At 55.9% G+C, this 20,135-nt stretch overlaps 1 protein-coding gene across 1 annotated transcript in view; it reads left to right on the forward strand.

The window, feature by feature from the left end:
* NCOR2 (nuclear receptor corepressor 2) overlaps positions 1-20,135 on the forward strand; it is a gene marked incomplete at its 5' end in the record, with an annotated part of 147,423 nt that overhangs the window by 121,556 nt on the left and 5,732 nt on the right. The window contains 17 exons of the mRNA XM_080355363.1: positions 654-757; positions 3,103-3,253; positions 6,102-6,254; positions 6,633-6,719; positions 7,186-7,463; positions 8,250-8,613; positions 10,471-10,689; positions 11,217-11,462; positions 12,121-12,270; positions 12,714-12,848; positions 12,954-13,116; positions 13,626-14,050; positions 15,844-15,984; positions 16,307-16,449; positions 16,772-16,965; positions 18,641-18,790; positions 19,463-19,608. Of these exons, the coding sequence (XP_080211489.1) occupies positions 654-757; positions 3,103-3,253; positions 6,102-6,254; positions 6,633-6,719; positions 7,186-7,463; positions 8,250-8,613; positions 10,471-10,689; positions 11,217-11,462; positions 12,121-12,270; positions 12,714-12,848; positions 12,954-13,116; positions 13,626-14,050; positions 15,844-15,984; positions 16,307-16,449; positions 16,772-16,965; positions 18,641-18,790; positions 19,463-19,608 (3,249 nt within the window). The remainder of the gene's footprint in view (positions 1-653; positions 758-3,102; positions 3,254-6,101; positions 6,255-6,632; positions 6,720-7,185; positions 7,464-8,249; positions 8,614-10,470; positions 10,690-11,216; positions 11,463-12,120; positions 12,271-12,713; positions 12,849-12,953; positions 13,117-13,625; positions 14,051-15,843; positions 15,985-16,306; positions 16,450-16,771; positions 16,966-18,640; positions 18,791-19,462; positions 19,609-20,135) is intronic.

A 20,135-nucleotide genomic window follows, 5' to 3' on the forward strand; every position in this document is an offset into this window, starting at 1 on the left:
TTTTGTGTTCGCCCCCAAATCTGTTGGTTATAACAAAGCAAGACCTGTTTAAATGCTATTAATTCATTTTCAGGCTCTTCACTGTTGCTGCTGCAGCTGGGCAGGCACTACATTTCATTTAAATCCAGGCATCCTGTGTTTCTTTCCCTATTAGCTAGACAGAAGAAAATAAATGCAAAGGTGTTGCTTTTAAGTGCAAATTCTGGTCCGTGACCCCCCAGCTGAGGCAATGGGGTGCAGGGAGTGCGATGGATCCGCTCCACCCAGCACAAATAACACACGAATGAACTCAAACCACCCCAAGCTGCATCTCATCAGAGATCTGCTTGAATCACATCACAGGAGGCTGAGATGGGCTGTGCTTTCTCCCAGGCCTGTAAATCTGCCCAGCACCTCCACAAAGGCAACAGAGAGTTGATCACCTCAAAATACCCTTTATTTTTTTTCCCAGCTTGCAGGGCTCGGTCCCTCGGGGGCTGGGTGGGGAGGGCTCTGCAGGCATGGGGTTGAACACTGGTGTCTTGGAGGGCTTCCCCTCCAGACCCTCAGCTTGCTAGAGATTGGGTCGAATCCTGCACTTAGTCACTGATGTCAGGGGTTTTGTGCTGAGTGGCAAATCCAGCCACCAGCTCACTGGCTTTGTGTCCTTACAGGTACCTCCCTCAGCTCTGCCTCGGGAGGGAGCATCACCAAGGGAACACCCACGTCCAGACCCCCGCCGGAGTCACCCATCACCTACCGAGGGTCCATCACACACGTAGGTCCCTCGTCTCCGGCGGGTTTTGCTTCCCGGGTGCTGGATACGGGGTTCAGGGCGTTGCGGGACACGCTGAGCGTGCAGCGTGGGGCTGCGATGCTCCCGTCCCGCAGAGCACCTCAGACAGGTCTGTGGCCAGAGCCTTTGCAGAAACCCTCCAGCTTGGCACAAACCCTGTTCCATGAGCTGAGCAGAGCTCAGCCAGCAGCGTTGCAGAGCCTTAAAGCACATCTAAACCCTGCTTTGCTTTCCTGAGCTGTCAGGAACAGAGGCGAAAGCAGCTTTAAATGGCTCTGGGAAAATAATCTTGCCAGTGGAAGAAAGTGGAGCGTAGAGAAGGAGGAGACGGGTGGAAAACCCTGACCGGGCGGAGGACAGGAGGAGGCTGTGAGGTGCATGGAAGGGAGCGAAGGCCCCTGCCAAGGCTGAGCTGCTGCGCTCAGGTCCTGGTCCTGCCCAAAGCTTCTCCTGAGCAGGAAGATACTTTGGCCTTAATCTCCACCATCCATCTTCAGAAGAGCAGCTGGCAAGCGGGCGATAGTTTTTTGCAGTGTGAGTTATTGCTCATCTGGTAACAGAGCGGAGAGCATTAAAAAAGAAAAAAATCTGTTTCCCGTGGGGATTTTATCTGGCCATCATTCAGATATTTAAAGCCACTCGCACTCAGATTTTTTTTGCCTGCGTCCTTCAAGGAGGGTGAGCACGTTCCCTTTGGCCCTGGGGACCTGAACCTGAGTGCTGGCCCAGAGCGAAGCTCATCTCACCTGGTGCGCTGCGTCCAGCAGCTGCCAGGAGCGGCTGCTCGGGGGCTGTAAATAACCCACACAGCTCCGTCCCCTCGTGTGCCCCTGCAGCAGCTGTGGGCAGCAACGGGTGGGCATGAAGGGTCTGGAGCAGCATGTACCAGAGATCACAAGATAAGCAGAGTTTGCCAAGACGCTATTTTACATCCATCTAAATTGCTTTGGCTTGGGAATAAGGTACTGAGCTCAGACGCAGGGCAGTACCTGCTGCTGGCCCAGCAGCCCATGTCCCTCTGCCCCCTCTGGGGAGAAGGAGCCCCCCGTTCTGGCAGCAGCTCCGGGTACCAGAGCTGACATTTGATCTCAGATTAGTCATCCAGTTCACAGAAGAAACATCTTGAATATAAGCTCTCTGCTCTGAAGCCATCTGTCATCACCTGCTTTCAAATCCCCTCAGAGCACGTCCGCGGAAGGAAGGTGACTTACCTGGGGCTGCGAGAGCTGGGACCGGGTGTGCTGCAAGGGCATTGAGCCATCAGAACGCTGAGCCGTCAGAGCGCTGAACCTGCGTGCTGGCACGTCCTGGTGGCTGCAGCGGGGTTTTGGGGACCACTGGTGATGAGAGCAGGGACATCTCCATGCTGGGGTGGGGAAATGGTCTGTGCTGGCACAAGCTGGGAGCACCAGCAAAGACAACGCTTCCCTGAGCTTCCCACGAGCATCAGTCCTGGGCTGATGGGGTTGAAGCAGCAGAGTAGGTGGGTGTCAGGCAAGAGCTTGGCTCTGACAGCATCACCATCGCTGCCATCCCAGCAGTGGGGTGGGAGACTGTCACCCCGCAGTGGCTGTTCGCAATTGGTGCCAACAGATTGTGACAGCAGAGGGGTGTTAATCACCAGTGTCATCTTCAAGGACACCCAGCTCTGGGTGTTTCGAAGGGGATTCAGAGAGGGGCAGGTGGCAGTGAGCTGCATCCGTGTACCTGTGTGGGAGAGAGGTTCCAGTTCACACCAGTTTGTGTAAGGAGCCTGATCCTGTTGAAGAGCTCACTGGAAAGCTTTGCTCCCTGACCTGCTGCGGGACCGGGCTCACTGACGCCTGCCGTGTCACCCAGGCGCGCTGCCAGCCCCACAGCTCTCAGAAAGTCACGCGTGCTGCCAGCAGACGTGACCTGGCTGGGCAGGACATCTCTGGAGCTCTGTACCAGGCTGGGAAAATAGGCTGCAGAGAAAAGCTAATGCTCAAGCAGTCCCAGCTGTCACCGAGGTGTCCCCAGGAGGGCACCAGCCCTGTCCCCGCAAACCCATGGGGTGGAAGCGAGCTGGGTAGCTTATTCCGAAACACACAGGTGGTAGAGTTGCTATTTTGGAGATCCATGCTGTCCTCACCCTCCACCTCTTCCCAGCAGCCTCGCACAGATCACATACCTTTTTACCACTCCTCGTTATCATCCTCATCAATAATTAAGCCGCGAGTCCCTCGCTGTTGGCTGCGCGGAGGCCGGGCGCGCTCTCCCTCCCGCGGGGAACAGCCTGTCCCTGCGCGCCCGCTTGCTTAATTGCTTGTGACACTGTTAAATATGGATCTTGGTGGCTTTCCAAGGGCACCCCGGCAGAAGTGCTGTACAAAGGAACCATTACCAGGATAATCGGAGAAGACAGCCCCAGCAGAGCAGAGAAGGCGCGGGAGGATGCCATGCCCAAAGGACATGTCATCTACGAAGGGAAGAAAGGCCACGTGCTGTCCTACGAGGGTAAGTTGGAATTCTCGGCCTTTTAGGGGGGTTTGTGCCACCGGAGCTGGGAGTCGGGAGCTGTTCGAGCAAAGCCTGATGAAGTGCAGTGGTCCAGCCTAATGTCTTTACTTCCAGCATCGTTTCTCTCCCTTCCCGTCGCCCCTGCCCACAGCCCAGCTGCGTGTCCCTGTGTCCTGGGTGGTTGTCTTGCCTTGAAGGCAGCTTTGCCGGTGGGCAGGGGTGCGATGGGACTGTGGCCATGGACAGGGTCTCTAGTTTTGGGGAGCAGGAGAGAGGAGAGGAACAGGCAGGAAGGTGTTGCCTTCATCCTTAGCATCCCTGTGCAGGGGGGTACTGTCCAAAAACACTATAAGAGCATCCTCCATCTCTTGGCCCCATGTCCTTGTGGGTTAAAATACTGGTGTGAGCTCTGGAGTGGCTGCCCTCGTATGTCACCTCTCTTCTCAGTTGCGTTTGGAGGTGACTAAGGAGCAGATCCTGACCTCAGCAGGTGCATCTGTGCTGCTGATCTCTCTGCCCCCGTCCCCAGGGCAGAGCATCCCTTTACCCTGCCCGGCAGCCCAGGCCCTGCGGTCGGTCCTGCAGGCAGAGGGTGTCCAGAGGTCCCGTTCCGCTTGCCCACAAGTGCAGGCAGCTGGTTTCATCGCAGACCAGTTACTTCATCTGAGGCCAGAGGCAGAGGGGTCAGGTCAGGCCACAGGGGACAACTCACAAGCTTCAGCTGATGCCACTTCTGTGTGTGCCCTGAGACCACAGGGACCTCTCAGGACAGGGCTCTGCCCCGAGCTGCTCATCCTCCGCGTGGAAACCAGCTCGTCCCACTCCTGCCCGCGTTCCCTGTCAACTCTAGCCCGGATCAGAAGTGTCACCGCGGGAGACTCGTGTCTGGGCGCCCTTTGGGACAGTTGGCAGGGCTCAGACCATGGAGGAGACGGGAAGCATTTCAGGACTTGTTTGTGCAAGAAGCTATTTTAATCTCCTCTGCCTGAGCTTGGAGTCGAATGAGGTTGATCTCAGAAACGGTGCAACCAGGGCAGCAGAGGAGACCGGCAGCCCGGGCTCTCCCCATTGCACTTGTGGGTGTCAGCCCATCTCCTGGCCTGCAGCCTGAGCCCGTCGCCTCTCATCCTGCCTCCTGGGGACAGAGATGAGGAATTAGTTCCTTCCTCCCCACGGCAGCCTTTTACATGCTCGGAAGCCTTTATCGCATCCTAAGTCATCTCTCTGCTCCTGCAGCCTGGCCAGCCTTCATGCCTCTCTCCTTCCCCCCATGCAGCTTTGCAGCCCGAAGTGGAAGAGTTAAAAACAAAAATTAAATAAGAAAACTGAAATTGTTAGTGATTATGAATTTTGGCAAGCAGAAAAAAAAAATTGCAAATTCTTTAGTGTCATGAGGGTGCTTAAAATAAAAGAGCTGTAATGAGGCGAGATCCTGTAGCATGTGCGAGCTGAATTGTGCTAGATTGGTTATTCTCATGCTGCATATGATTGCTGATGGCTTCTGCAAGGCAAGGGACGTGGTTCTGGAGTGATTTGCTTTCTGTTCAGTCTCTCTTCTCCCTCACGTCCTCCCCCTGCTTCTCAGCGGTACAAATGGTGCCCGGGACCGTGTCCCCTTCTGCACAAGGGCTGTTGGCAGCAGATGTGCCTTGATGACAGGATGCGGGCACATCGCTCCACATCTGCTGCAAGGTGCTGGGCTGCTTCTGAATGTCACCCCCAGATTTTTCCAGTCAAATGAATCTGAAGTGAAGGACTAGGGACAGATCCCCCTCTTGTTTCCCTGCACGCAGCCCCCAACGCTTTCTGGACTGAGTGGGGGCCGATTGCAGAAACCAACAGTGGGTGTGAAGTTGTAATAATCCCATTTTATTAATTACTGGTTTTGCTGAGGACTTTTGTTCCCAGTTGTCCACAATGGAATTAATGTTTTTAACTTCTCCGTTTTCCCTAATTTTATAACCACCTTCTCTGCCCACAAAGAGGAGGAATCAGGGCACTGGCAATCTGTGGTCAGGCCGGGGATGATGGGCAGAGGCATTTACCTCTCCAAGCCAACATCCCCCCTTGGAGCTTGATACATGAACACAAGCATTCAGCAGGATCAGGAGCTGCCTGTAAATTCCCAGCTCGCTGCACATGATGGGCAAGATGCTGCCTGGGCTGTGCTGGCAGCGGGGAGGGGGCTGTTGCTCAGGACATCGTCCACACTTGGTTTGCAGAAGAATCTGCTCCAGGCTGGGACAAGTAGGCGGTCAGTGGCCTCTCGTCACGCTGGTTGTTGCTCCATCACTCCTGCGTGGGACTTTTCGCCGTCTCTCCCAGTTCTTGTGCGCGCTCGCCGCTGTTCCAAAGGAATCGTTCTCAGCTTTGCCTCTCCCCCACCCCTTTTCCCTGATTTTCTCACCCAGGGAGTGTCTCAGCAAATGTTAAGGCTGGCCAGGATCCCAAACAGTAGGTGTCTAGCAAAAGAATCAAAACAAACAGAGGGAAAAAAAATCCCCAGACCCACAAGGCCAAGTTCAGTGGAACCGCAGGCGCTCGCCCCAGCGCTGCGCCGACCCCGTGTTCCAGCGGGGAGCGAGGGAGCCCCACACCATGGGCGGGTGCTCCTGCCCGAGTGGGAGGCAGAGATGGGGAGTCTGAGGCAGGGAGGGGAGAAAACACCAGCTGAATTTCTTGGAAGCCAACGTCATGCGATGGTCCTGACATTGCGGAGCGGTAGCCAGTGCTGGGATGGGATCTGAGCTTCCAGCAATACACCCAAACAGCAGTAAACACCCTCCCTGGGCCAGTGCTGATTTTCTGTGCTCCTGATGGTGTTTCTCGGTGTTCCCTTCCCCAGGTGGAGTTGCTGCTTCTCAGTGTCCCAAAGAAGACAGCAGGAGCTCAGGAGCTTCTCATGAGACCACAGGAACCAAGCGGACCTACGATATGATGGAGGGGAGGATCAGCCGGGGCTTATCAGCTCGTGATACCTTATCTGCCAGCATTGAAGGTGGGTTTGGGTGAAACCTTGCACCCATGCTGTGTTAGCAGTGACCTGCAAAGACCCCATCTTATCTCTTGTCTGCATGATGCACCTACCCCTACCCGTGTTTTGGCAGCGCTTAGCTGGGACCATGCAGCACATCCCAACAGGGCAGCATTTGACCAACATGAGAGAACAAGGGACACAAACTGGCCTGTTTGCCTTAGGTTTCTGTCCTGGTAGACCAGTTTCAAGACTACAAGAAAAAAGGAAACACAGTTTAAAAAAATGATAAATAATTTTAAAATTGTTCATATTTTTCCTTGTTGGCCCAGGAGTCCCTGGTAACACTGTGATGTACTCATTGTAAATGAACTCCCTGTGTCCCCCTTGGATCTGTTCTAGGTCTCATGGGTCGAGCAATCCCTCCAGACCGACACAGTCCCCACAACCTAAAGGAGCAGCATCACATGCGGGGCTCAATTACACAAGGTAAAGCCTGCAAGGAGAAGATGCCCATGGCCAGAGGTAACATGGGGAAGTATCACACATGGGTGGCCCGTTGTTCTTGGTGTCAGGCCAGGGCAGGAGGAAACAAGGATGGACATGTCAAGGTCCAGCTGCAGATCTCTGCAGCCTCAGCTATGTGCTCAGAGATTGTTAGTCTTGCTCAACTTCTACCAACCTAAACTCTCACCAAAGTCGGGGGTAAAATTCTCAATGACTCTCATGAAGGCAGGTTGAAACTCATGCAAAGTGAGTCCAGAAAGTGATGGTAGATGGAAAGTGGTCCAACTGTGTTAGTGATGTAGCTGCTCTGTGTATCAGTTGGGTACCAGTCCCCGAGTTACGTGCATTAACTAGAGACCCCCTTGAACTGAGCATCCCCATGGGGACTGGGAGCCTGGAAATGGCTGGGGACTCACCCTCTGCATCCATTGTCTGCTTGGGGTTGCAGGAATACCTCGGTCCTACGTGGAGGCCCATGAGGACTACCTCAGAAGAGAAGCCAAACAGCTCAAGAGGGAAAACACTCCACCGAGGGACTTATCTGATGCCTATAAGGTCAGGCCTCATGAGGGCCTTGCTCCTCTGAAAATGAAACCAGCCCATGAAGGCTTGGTGGCCACGGTAAAAGAAGCAGGAAGATCAATCCATGAGATTCCCCGGGAAGAGCTGAGGCGGACACCAGACATCTCTCTGAGCAGACCTCTGAAGGAAGGCTCCATCACGCAGGTGAGTGTGGGGCAAACAGCAGGTGAGACGGGTCCTCCTCAGGCTGCTGTCCTTGCCCCCAGACCCTGGGGACCATTCCCAAGGTAAAAGGGGAGCAGAACGGCCCTTGGGTTGCTCAGAATTGAGGCTCCGCTTGGGTACAGGTCACCCTTGCCCATCTTTGGATCTTTAAAGGTCCCTTCCAACCCAAAGCAGGCTATGAACCCTCCCAGTGGATAAATACCAAACCCAGGAAAGGGACCTCAGCACCCTCTGGCACGTTAAGAAAGTGATGCTTCATCTACACGTGTACACAGATGGGGGCAGGTTTGGCTCTTGTTCAAGGCCAAAGTCAACTCGATGCCCTCAGCGGTTTTGACTTCAGGTGTGCATAATCTTGGTCTCCTCCCTTTATGGGCAAGTGTCAACCCAGCAAGGCCCCTAGTCAGGATGAAACGTGGCGTGCTGTCTCCTGTTGGGCTCCAAATATTTGGAGGGTTCCCATGGCACCTCGTAGTCCTACCTCATTTCACAGTGTGTGTAGGAGAGGGGCGTGATGGGCACAGCCAGCATTCGGCAGTGACTCACCATCATCTTGTTGGAGCACAACAAGACACGCATGACGGGCACTCCACCCTGCCCTGCACCGCGCCAAGCTGGTAGCATTTGCCATTTGACCAAGTAAACTGGTGCACTGACCCGCTGAGCGAGGAAACACAAGTCCCGTTGGAACTTGTTGGGATGCGGTCACTGTGTCCTGTTCTGCTCTTACACCCCTTTGATGTCCCCTCTGCCTTCTGTCCCCAGGGTACCCCGCTGAAGTACGACAGCAGCTCTTCCTCCTCGAGTACCAAAAAGCATGACGTGCGGTCCATCATCGGCAGTCCCGGCAGGACTTTCCACCCCGTGCACTCGCTGGACGTCATCCAAGACCCGAGGAATCTGGAGAGAGCTTACGAAGAGAGCCTGAAAAACAGGCCAAGCCCAGTGACAAACTCAAGCGGCTCCATCGCCAGAGGGGCTCCTGTGATTGTACCCGAGCCAGGCAAGCCCCACCAAAGTGCCCTGGCCTACGAGGAGCACCCCGCAGGGCACAGCGCGGCGTTCGGCAGCCACTTGCACAGAGGCTCTCCGGTCTCCACGCGCGAGTCCACGCCACGGCAGCACGAAGGTACTTGGCAAACCTTTTATTTGATGCTATGGTTTTTAGCAAGCTGAGTGGACAAGGTGTGTGGGATGTGGTGACTGACCCCACCTGCCTGAACCATTCCCAGTAGGTGCCTGTTCTCTGCAGCATCTCCCCAGTACCCCATGGCTGCCCAGCACTGGGGCGGCTGGGGCGCCGCTCCCTTCCCAGGGCTGCTCACAGGGTTCCAGCGGGGTGGTTACCCCATGTCTGCACTGGGGTGACCGAAGGGAGACTTGGACGATGGCTGGTGAAGCTGGTGGTGTTTAGAAAGGTCTCCCCTGTCCCGACGTTGGCCCAGGGCACCCTTGTTTCTGCAGGCAGGGAGGAAAATAGTGCTCGGTGCACTGGGTGGGAGCATCCTCAGGCTTTTCATCAGTCTGTGTTTGCCTGCCTTGTGTGTTTGCGCCTCATCCATCACCTGGGCACCTGAGTGCCTCATCTCCAGGAATATCTAATCCCTCCTGAGCTGGTGGATCCAGGCTGTGCCCCAGCCTTGGGGGTCTGCTGGCTTCCCAGCCAACCTGCCTGCACCCTGCAGGGTCTGCCCATGCCGCTGGCATCCCTCATCTCCTGTCCCCAGAGCCAGACCTGGGGCTCCCGGGGACCAGGCATGTGTTCGGGCTGGGCTCAGTGATCTGGTGAGACATGCTTGGCTCCAGAGCACAAGAAACCCCTCCAGCTTCATGGCAGTTTTGTGGTCAGGATCAACGCTGAATCCAGTCCCTCTGCCACCTTGTCCCACCAAGCCTGCTAGCTATGGGGCCGTTTGCATCTCCTGCCTGCACATACTCGTCCTAATGCGAAAGTCTCATGATACGGGGGTGTGCAGCACAAGACAACACAGTTTGCTGAAAAGCGAGGCCAGAACGCATCTCATGTCTCCCTGGCGAGGAGTGGGAGTTCGGCTGTGCAGTGCAGAGCTCCGAAAAGCACTGGCTGCCGGCTGGGCCAGCTCCAGCTCCCCGTGCTCAGTGTCTCCCATTCCCACAGCTTCTGCTGTCTTCCCAGTTAGGTCACGCATTTTGGGGGAAGCCTTCAGGTGTTTGAGGCTCTTTGAGGTTGGCACAAGCAGCACCTGGGCAGTGGGGAGGGATCCCAAGGGAAAAATCAAAAATTCCTGCCAAACTCCCATGGGAAGGTGTATTTCTGCATGTCCGGAGCATTCAGCGGTTTGGGGTGCACAGGATCTGCAGGAGGAGTCCCCGTGGCATGGGCTGGAGTTGGAAAGCACCTTTCCCAAACTCTCCTGAGCTTTCCTCTGCCCCAGCAGCAGGTTTGATTTATTAGCAGCCACGCCAAGACGCCAAGCTTGTTGAAAGGCGCAGGAGCGGCTCTTTGCATGGCCCATGTTGAAGCCCTGCTTGTTTTAAAGTCAACAGCGATGGGGCTGGATCCACAAGGATGCTTCTGGCTCCAGGCAGCGTTTGGTGTGCAGGCTGGTGCCAGGGGTTTGGTGACGCTGTGTCAGCTGCTGTTACAGACACAGGAGCTGGTGACAATCATCCCAGGTTGGGCGAGATGTGCCACCAATGCCCAGCTCGGGCTGGGAGAGCTGAGAGAAGTCCCTGATGTGATCCAACCTCCCCCCTGTGTGCTGGGAAAGAGTTTATGGGTCCAAAGGGTGACGGGTGCTTGAACCCTGTGAACTGTGTGTTGCCACTGTTCCTGGGAGTTTCGGGATCCCCGGCTCTACCCAGCAGCAGTGACCTCCTCATGGACGGAAAGGTCCCCCGAGTTCCGGAGAGCTGTGCCTGTCCATGCTTGGCCACAGGCATCCCTTGGGGACACAGCTTGGCCACGACGCTCAGTCTCTGACTCATTTCCTTCTGCTGGCTGCAGGGAGCATCACTGCTGGGAAGCCCGTGTCCCAGGACAGAAAGATCACCCCCACGTCGAGAGAGCTCACCAACTCCAAGTCTCCGCACGCCCCTGTGCCCGACCACCACCACCCCATCACCCCGTACGAGCACCTGCTCCGTGGCGTTGACCTGTACCGAGGACACATCCCGCTGGCCTTCGACCCCGCTGCCATCCCCAGGGGAATCCAACTGGAAGCAGGTACTGCCAGTGGGGACTGTTTAGGATTCGTTTTTTCTTTGTCATTATTTGATGTCTGGAGCATCTTTCTTATGAGGAAAGGCTGAGAGAGCTGAGTCTGTTCAGCCTGGAGAAGAGAAGCTGAGAGGGGACCTTATTTATGCTGATAAATATCTCCAGGGTGGGTGTCAAGAGGATGGACCAGACTGTTCAGTGGTGCCCAATGGCAGAATGAGGGGCAGCGGGCACAGACTGAAGCACAGGAGGTTCCATCTGAATATGAGGAGAAACTTCTTTACTTTGGGGTGCCAGAGCCTGGACCAGGCTGCCCAGGTTTCTTGTGGAGTCTCCTTCTCTGGAGACATTCAAGCCAACCTGGATGCAATCCCATGAGATCTGCTGTGGTGAACCTGCTTTAGCAGGTGGGTTGGACTAGATGATCTCCAGAGGTCACTTCCAACCCCAACCATTCTGTGATTTGATGATTCTGTGAAAGCCAGAGGTCTCTATGGAAACCCACTTCACACCTACATCCTTTTCTCTTCCAGCTGCTGCTTACTACCTGCCGAGGCACCTGGCTCCAGGCCCCACGTACCCCCACCTCTACCCCCCATACCTCATCCGGGGCTACCCGGACACAGCTGCCATGGAGAACCGACAGACCATCATCAACGACTACATCACGTCCCAGCAGATGCACCACAATGCCGCAGCCACGGCCATGGCACAGCGGGCGGACATGCTGCGCGGGTTGTCACCGCGGGAGCCCTCCCTGGCCCTCAGCTACCCAGCAGGTCCTACCGACACGGCACCATCCAGGGGCTTGGGGACATTTTGGGAGAAGGAGGCTGGATCAGGCTGGCATTACCAGCTCCAGCGCTGGGGCCAGGGGCTGAGCCAGCAGCAGTGTCACCCTGCAATGTAGGAACTTGGCTGGTCAGCAAGGACACCTTGGAGAGGGAATTTGATGGTCTTTTTGCCATCTTTAGTTACTTGAGGCTCCTTATGTGCAGCTCTGGGTTTGGGTCATGGGAGCACTTCCCAGCCTGGCCCTGCTGGCCTTTGGAGACAAAAACACACTCCCAGAAAGGTATCTGGCTTTCTGCAGAAAAACATAGGATGCTGGGGAGCGTGTGAGGTGCGGTGCTCCTGTCCCTCTGAGCAGCGTTGGTCTCCAGCTGGGGAAGCTGTGGCTGATGCCACCTGCAGCCACCTCACTCAGCACAGATCGATCTCAATGTTTTTTCCTCCCTGTTACTCCCAGCAGCTTGACATGCTGCATTTGCCCATGGAAGGGTCCCCTCCCCTGACAGCCGAGGGCCGTGTGTGCGCTGGCACCTCCTGCTCTGTGCCAGGGCCATGGGAGGGTTCAACTCCCCCAGCATCTCACCAGCACAGCCAAGCTGCAGCAGCTCAGCATCATCCTGACAGTCCTCTCGCTTCTCCCTGCAGGCATCATTGACCTGTCCCAAGTGCCACACCTGCCCGTCCTTGTGCCCCCCACCCCTGGCACCTCTGCCACCACCATGGACCGCATCACCTACATCCCCGGGCCGCCCCAGACCTTCGGCAGCCGCCACAGCAGCTCCCCGCTCTCGCCAGGTAACGCTGCCGCTTGCTTTTCCTGTGGGAAAGCGGTTGGGTGGAATCCCCATACCCAGTTCAGGGGGTTGAGCTCAGCCTGCCAGGGCAGGTGGGGGGAATCCAAATTCATTCTCACCCAGGGGCCATCCCACTGGCTCCCTCAAACCAGCCCCTCCCATCCCGCTTGTTGGGAGCTTCCTTGCTTTTCCCTCTTCTTCCCCAAAGTGGCAGCTGGCAGTCAGCTTGCTGGAAGGTCGTACCCTGGAAACTGGAAATGGCACCAGGATGGCTATTGTGTGATTTGCCTGGGTTTTGTCACGCTCGTCCTTGTCTGCCCTGCTCCGGGTGACCTTGGATGGAGCTGTTCCTCTGCAGAGCCAGCGATGCGAAGAGCGGGCGATGTTCCCTGGGGGGAATCGTGGTGCCTGCAGCCCTTTCACTGCCTTTCACTTGGGTTTCAGGAGGCCCCACGCACATGACCAAACAGTCAGGATCATCCGTGTCCGAGAGGGAACGCGAGCGAGAACGGGAGAGGGAGCGTGAAAAATCCATCCTGGCGTCCACCACGGTGGAGCACGCACCCATCTGGAGACCAGGTAGGGTGGGGAGGAGCCCGGCGCCACGTCCTGGGGCCCGTGCTGGCTGGAAGTAGGGTTGGGGCCATAAACTGAGAGCTAAAGCTTTTCTTTGTTTTCCCTCAGGTACAGAGCAGTCCAGCAGCCGTTCGTCCTCGCACTCTCACAGCCACCAGCACTCTCCCGTCTCGCCCCGCACCCACGAGACCATCCAGCAGCGCCCCAGCGTGCTCCACAACACGAGCATGAAGATCATCTCCTCAGAGACCCCCACCCCTTCCGTCCTGCGGTACGTCCCACCTATTAATTAATGAGCATCACCTGGGGCACCTCTGAGATGGGGCAACGGTGGTTTTGGCCATGAGGCTCTGCAGAAGCAGGTTTGGGGCTCACAGGGAAGTTGTGATGAGGAGAGGTGGATTTTGGTGCCCAGATCCTTTTCTTTTCCCTGTGTTTTTTACTGCTATCAGGAGAGAAAGCAGGAACATCCCAGAGCTGTCTGTGCTCACATCACATAGGCTGTTGCTCCTCTTGCTGAACGTCGCCTGGTGGTGGAGTTACGAAGGTCTCTGGGGCCTGTCCCATGGGTTTTTTCCCCCCGAGTTAATGCATCCACGCCACAGCCAGTACCCCGTGGGTGTTGCTGTGGTGGAGGCTCCACTGAGCCATCCTCACCTGCTCCAACACAGGCCAACCCTACACTCAGGAGACCTTGGCCACCAGACTGAACACTGTAACAGCGCTCCGCTTTCTCCGCTTGCTTCTCTCATCTTCACCTCGTCTTTGCTTGCCTTGCAGCTCCTCCTCCACCACTACCACATCACCCATCCGCTCCGCTGCCTTCCCCTCGGCCTCCACCCTGCGCTCCTCCATCGGCACGGCCGACGGCTACGCAGCCCTGATGGACCCGGCCGTCCTGCAGAAAGAGAGGGCGCGGGAAGCCAAGGCAGAGCGACCCCAGCCTGACAACAACATCTTCACCTCAAAGCTGCCCAGTGGGGCCAGCCTCGAACAGTCGCCTTCCCCCATTAAAGCCATGGAGTCGAGACCTTTACCCGCCTCCGGACCTGGTTCTTCTCATCACTATAGCAGAGGACAGGGGAAAAGCCAGCACCATCACCCTCTGGACCAGCAGCACACAGCCTCGGGCCCCGAGCAGCACAGTAGAGAAAAGAGTCAAAGTAAAACGTTTTCAATGCAGGAACAGGAGCTCCGAGCACTGGGTAAGACCACCACGACAGCAGCCAACTTCATAGATGTGATTATCATGCGCCAAATGTCTTGCGATAAGGGGCAGCGAGAAAGAGGCTCGCTAAGTAACGACTCCACTAGCGATGGTAAGAAATTGGAGGGGAGAGGCGAGAGAGCTGTGGCCTGAAACCCGTTTTATTTCATTATTTCTTATTTTTCATTGCACGTTTTGGCTGTTGGCTTCTTCAGCTCCCTCAGTGTGCTTATCCCTCTACTTCCCAGTTGTGTTACTCCAGACTTTTTTATTTGTGTGTGTTTTAGGGATCTTCCCTTCTCCCACCCTCTTTTAGTTTTTCCCGTTGCCAAGTCCTGTTTTGCAAATGCTGCTCAGTTCCTGGTATTGCTCGTTACAGACAATAGCAGTTTGCTAATTCTGATTTCCCCATCGTTAGAAATTCCCAGGCAGTCTGTAAGGAACAGTTGCGGGTAATAAATCAAACGAGTGAAGTGGAGAGCTCGAGCGTGAGCGGGACAGGGCTGCTGGCCGTCAGACACGACCTCCCTGCTCGTGGTTGTACTGCTGAGAGTGCAGGATCTCAGGGGGCTTTGGGGACAGCTCAGACAGGGTGACCTTGCTCAGGGTCCTGGTGCTGGATGCCGCACAAGAGGACAATGCGGGCAGGGCTGTGCAGGGATCGCCCAGTGCTGCTCAGTAGCACAGGAACCACATAACATAAGTCTTGTGCAGGACACAGAAGTGCTGAGATACGTTTCTCTAGAGCTTACAGAACGGAGCCGGTGTCCCCCAGGACTTAACTGTTGGTTGGGATCTTTCCATCTTGGGTGGATCTGGAGCGTGATCCCCTTGGTGCTGGCGTGCCTGCGGTGATGGGGGATGCTGCGGTCCCCAGCACGGGGGGATCTCCATGGAGGTGCTTCCCTGCCTGTGCCCTGGGTGTGTGCGAGGTCAGCGTGTCCGTTGCCCGGGCACTGGGGACCCTCCGGCAGCGCTGCCAGATGTGCCTGCAGTGAAGGGTTTCTAGGAACTGAGCATTAGGAGGGTAAAGGTCTGTGGAGGCAAAAGTCAAGAGTGTTACCAAACATGCTCAGCTGGTGAGAGGCGACGTGTGCCTCCTCGAGGACTCCTTTGTCCTCCGCCCCTCATCTGTGGAAGTAGAACCTGTCCGTGCCTCCGTTTCCCCTCTCTATTGAGGATAACAGTGGTCCGTTGTTCCAGCTCTGCCTGCTTTGGTGCAGCTTGAGTCCATGCAAAGGGCTTAAAAGGCAGAGAAAGGTCAAGAAGCCTTTTTGCCCCTGTGGTGTGTGATTCTGCTGTCTCTGGAGCACAATCTGTAATCTGCAGGGCCACACACCCCATTTTCATGTCCCTGCTGTTGGCCATGCTGGCCTTGGGACTTTTCTTTGTGAAGCACTTGAGACCTCCCGTGCAGCCACCTCCACCCTGCAGAGCGTTGCTGTCCCTGCTGGCACAGGAGGATTTTTAGTAGGCAGGGAAAAGGAGGGGAATCCATTGTGAACCCGCAGGGGCTGAGTTTGGTTCTTGCCTCTCGTGCTGTCAACACGAGCTGCTGAGTGTCCAGCTCTGCAGGAATGAGACATCACCTCTTCACCTCAGCCGTCACCATGGCTGGACATCAGAGGTGGCTCTGTGGGTCCCTGCAGTGTGACCTGCCACATCTTCCCTCATCTCTTTTTTTCCCCCCGTTTGCTGAATGTGCTGAATACCTGCACACAATGGTTTCCACAGCACTGGGAAAAAGCCAAGCGAGCTCCTGGTTTTAACTCCCGTCTCACATTTCCCCAGGCTTTCACGGAGCCTACAGCCCCGAGCGGATGGAAGCCGTGAGTCCCGTCAGCTCGCCCAGCCTGGCCCATGAGAAAGGGGCCAAGCTGCTGCAGGACACGGAGAAGGGACACGGGGAACACGACCTGAGGCAGAAACAAGGTGAGCGGCAGGGGCTGGTGCTGCCGGCTGGCACAGGAGAGCCCGAGCTGGCACGGGGGGGATTCGTCGGCCACCTCCCACTTGCCATGCCCCAATGCCGTGGTGGGATGGCAGTCAAGGAATCATAGAATACTTTGGGTTGAAGGGACCTTCAAAGCTCCCCCAGTGCCACCCCTGCCATGAGCAGGGACATCTTCACCCAGAGCAGGTTGCTCAGAACCCCATCCAACCTTGCCTGGGATGTCTCCAGGGATGGGGCAAGGGGAAGGAAGGGGACACAGACATCATCTCACACGTGTTGTTTTCTTTGTGCCCTCTCCAGGCTCGCTGAAGGCCCTGGCCCCCGACGCAGCCCACCTGCAGCACCTGCAGCCGCCCGACGGCCCCCAGTGCCAGCCCCTGCAGTCCAGCCAGAGCGCCAAGGGCATGAACCAGCGTGTGGTCACACTGGCCCAGCACATCAGTGTAATTAACCTCATTCTTGCCTTCCCGCTGTTGCTCCGGGGAGGAGGGAAGGGCTAATATGAAATATGGCTGGTGGGAGTGATGCTGGAGACTTCAGCACCTCTGGTTGTGGGCTATAGGGTACATCAGGTGTGTTCAGCCTGAATGTTTTTGTCCTCAACCAGCCCATCACGAGAGCTGCTGCAGGCAAGAGGCAGAAGTTACATCCCCACAGCGACAAACCATCCTGATTTCCTCCTGCTTGCCCTATCTTAGTTGAGCCCAGTAAAGCAAGAGGTAGAAACCATCTCTGTTTCTGACTTGGGGGGGTTTCTTCTTCTAGGAGGTCATCACGCAGGACTACACCCGCCATCACCCGCAGCAGCTCAACTCGCACATCCCAGCCCCAGTGTACTCCTTCCCCGGGGCCACCTGCCCCGTCCTGGACCTGCGCCGCACCCCCAGCGAGGCGTATCTGCAGCAGCAGGAGCATGTGGTGGCCTCCAGGATCTCCCCGCAGAACGAAGGTGGCAAAAGGTGAGGTCAGATGTGTTCCTGCCCAGCCGCTGTGCCAGCGGAGCTCAGACAGAGCAGGGCGGGTGCCCGGGGCTTCCTGGCACCTCGGTGGGGCTGTGCGTGGGGCGCGCTGGCATTTGGCATCACTGAACTTATGCTCCCCAGCTCAGGGCTCAGATGGATCACTTGCTTACACGGCCCAGAGTGTAAAATTGCCTTCTGATCTGGGCATTTTTCCACTATGGTGGTGCCTCTCTGGCCATTCCTGTTCTAGAGATGTTCTCCAGACCCCCTTAGAGTCCATTCATGATCCCCTTCTCCATCCGGCTGGTGTCACGGAATGGGTTAGGTGGGAAGGGACCTCTCCAGGTCAGCTCCAGGTCAGCTGGAGAAGTTTGTCCAGGGCCAGGGTAAGTTGAGTTTTCAGTATCTTCACCGATGGAGACTTCCACACCTCTCTGGGCAACCTGGACCAGCCTTTGAGCGCCCTGGCAGTAAAAAAGTGTTTTCTTGTGTTGGGATTGAATTTCATATCTTTTTGTTTGTGCCTGTTGCCTCTTGTCCTGTCACTGTCCCCAATCCCTTGCAGGTCACACAGCACAGTGACCTTTCAGGCCACAGATGGTTCCAAAAACCCAAAACCAATGTGTTTTCCGTTGTTTCAAAGTTATTTTTGTCTTCCATCATTATCAGTGAATCAGAAGCCTGTGAGACACATGTGCCCTGTCAACTGCAACTATCCACTTCGGACACCACCTGTATTTCCTTTAAAATGACTTTCAAATCCTTGTGCTGACACCAGCACAAGGAAGGTCTGATGGCTGTTGTATGGAATTTAAAAAATGGGAAATGTGAGAACAGGGTTTGCTCACCCACCCAAACATCAACAGAGACCTGGATGTGTCCAGGGAAAGTGGTGTCTCCAAACTGGTGGTTCCTTGTCAGTAAATATGATTATTCTTCCCAGCTCTGCCTTGTCCTAGGCTGGCTTTGTAACATTAAGGGAGAGAGCCCAGCCCTGGCCACCCAGTGATGAAAAAAAAGGGGATGGGGGGTGGTGAGCGGGAAGAAACCACAAAAAGCAAAAAGACGTAAATTCCCAGAACTCGCCGTGATGAATTCCTCGTGGACTCGAGCCTGGCTGTCTCCCAGGCGCTGGCCATGGGCAGGATGGATGGAGGGGCTGTGTCCATCCTCTCCAGGCTCCCAGCATCTCCTTGCTCATGGCCAGCGAGCCCCTGCTGGCCCCAGGGGAGGTGGGTGAGAGGTGGCGGGTGCTGCCCTGACCTGTGTTCCCAGATATGATGGGAGAACCAAGCACCGTGTCCCCAGAGGGTAGACGTCCCAGCCCTCCGCAGAGGCAGGGACACTGAGGCTGAGCCAGCAAGTCCTAGGACTGGTCCTGCCATCCCTCCTGGGCAGCTGTGTGGGGCAGCTACCGGCTGGCCCCATGCCTGGAAATCTGGGCCACGGCTCGGCTCAGTCCTGCTCCGCAGAAACCAGAAAAATGCCCGATCTGCGCTTTTCCTGCCGCTTGTGTTAAAAGGCACCGCAAGCCCACAAGGGTGGGAAGGTTTGGCTTTTTTCCCTGCTGTAGAAAAGCTGGTTTAATGCCTCTCCCCTTGACCCCGGGCTGCTGTGCAGAGACAGAGGGTGTTGCAATAAAGCGATTGCATGTCCCCATCGCTCCCTGCAGGTCCCCGGAGCAGAGCAAAGCCTCGGCCGGGAGCGGGTCGGACAACTGTATCGAGCCGGTCTCTCCACCAGTCGGCGTGGGAGAATCGGAGCACGGCAAGAGCACCACGTACCCGATCCTGTACCGCGAGGGCGAGCAGATAGACCAGAGGTAACACCGAGGGAGGGGACAGTGGGGACAATGTGGGGATGTTCCCTCTGCCCCCGTGCTCGCCCCGGCCCGGGCTGCTTTTTCTGCAGCCAAAATCGATGTCACATCCCAGGTTGCTGCACGTTTGTAGGGGCTTTTCAACACCATGTGGTACTTGAGCTGGGGCTCAACCTGGAGAAAAGGAGGCTCAGAGGAGACCATCTCACTCTCTACAACTACCTGAAAGGAGGACGTAGGGAGGGGGAATTCGGTCTCTTTTCCCAAGTAGCAAGTGACAGGACGAGAGGAAACGGCTTCAAGTTGCGCCAGGGGAGGTTGAGGTTGGATCTTGGGAACAATTTCTTCCCCAAAGGGCTGTGGGGCATTGGAACAGGCTGCCCAGGGCAGTGCTGGAGTCACCATCCCTGGAGGGTTGGACAGACAGAGATGAGGTTCTCGGGGACATGGGGCAGTGCCAGGGCTGGGTTAGCGGTTGGACTTGATCTTGAGGGTCTTTTCCAGCCAAAATGATTCTATGATTTATGGTAGGGATAGGGAAAAAGGTTGGAGAACTCAAATATCTTGGGAACCCCAGGGCTGATTCTGAGAAGTTACACTAAGGGAAGACTCTCTCTAGGCAGGACTTTGTGAACTGGACATTGCAGAGGTTTCTGATGGTCTTTTGCCTTGCAGGATGGGGTCCAAGTCCCCAGGAAACAACACTCAGCCTCCAGCTTTCTTTAGCAAGCTGACTGAGAGCAACTCTGCCATGGTGAAGTCCAAGAAACAGGAGATCATCAAGAAGCTCAGCACGACCAACAAAAACGAGACAGAGTACAGTAAGGACATGTGGGGAGGTGAATGTGGGGCACCGGGGTGAGGAAGACAAAACAAAGAAGATTTGGGAATGGGTGCTGCTGTGTTCAGGGCTGGGAGCTCGCAGCCAGCTCTCTCTGCATCGTGCTGTGGTTTATTGGGAAGCGCGGGGTCCAGATGCTGTGCTGGTGCCAGCAGTGTCTGTGTGCAGCCGGGGAGGCGATGGGAGGGTTCCCAGCCCTGCGTCTCCTTGCTCTGGAACTATCAATCAATCACACCCCCGCCAGATAACCCCGAGAAGAAGGAAATAATGAGCTGAGCATGGAGGAAACTTAAGAGCAGTTGATATTTTCATGAACGGCCAGCCGAGCTGAATCCTTCCTCCTCGAGATGCATCTTCCCCCCAGCGTTACTTTAAGCTCTACATCAATATTAGTATAGCTCTGTAAAACTAACCGGGCTGGCTTATATTAGAAATTCAGCCCATTCATTCATTAACCACTAATAGAGTAGATAGGATCATAATTTAATTTAACCCAGCATTATACAG

The sequence above is a fragment of the Nesoenas mayeri genome, assembly GCF_963082525.1.
Source record: "Nesoenas mayeri genome assembly, chromosome: 17".
Taxonomy (NCBI): domain Eukaryota; kingdom Metazoa; phylum Chordata; class Aves; order Columbiformes; family Columbidae; genus Nesoenas; species Nesoenas mayeri.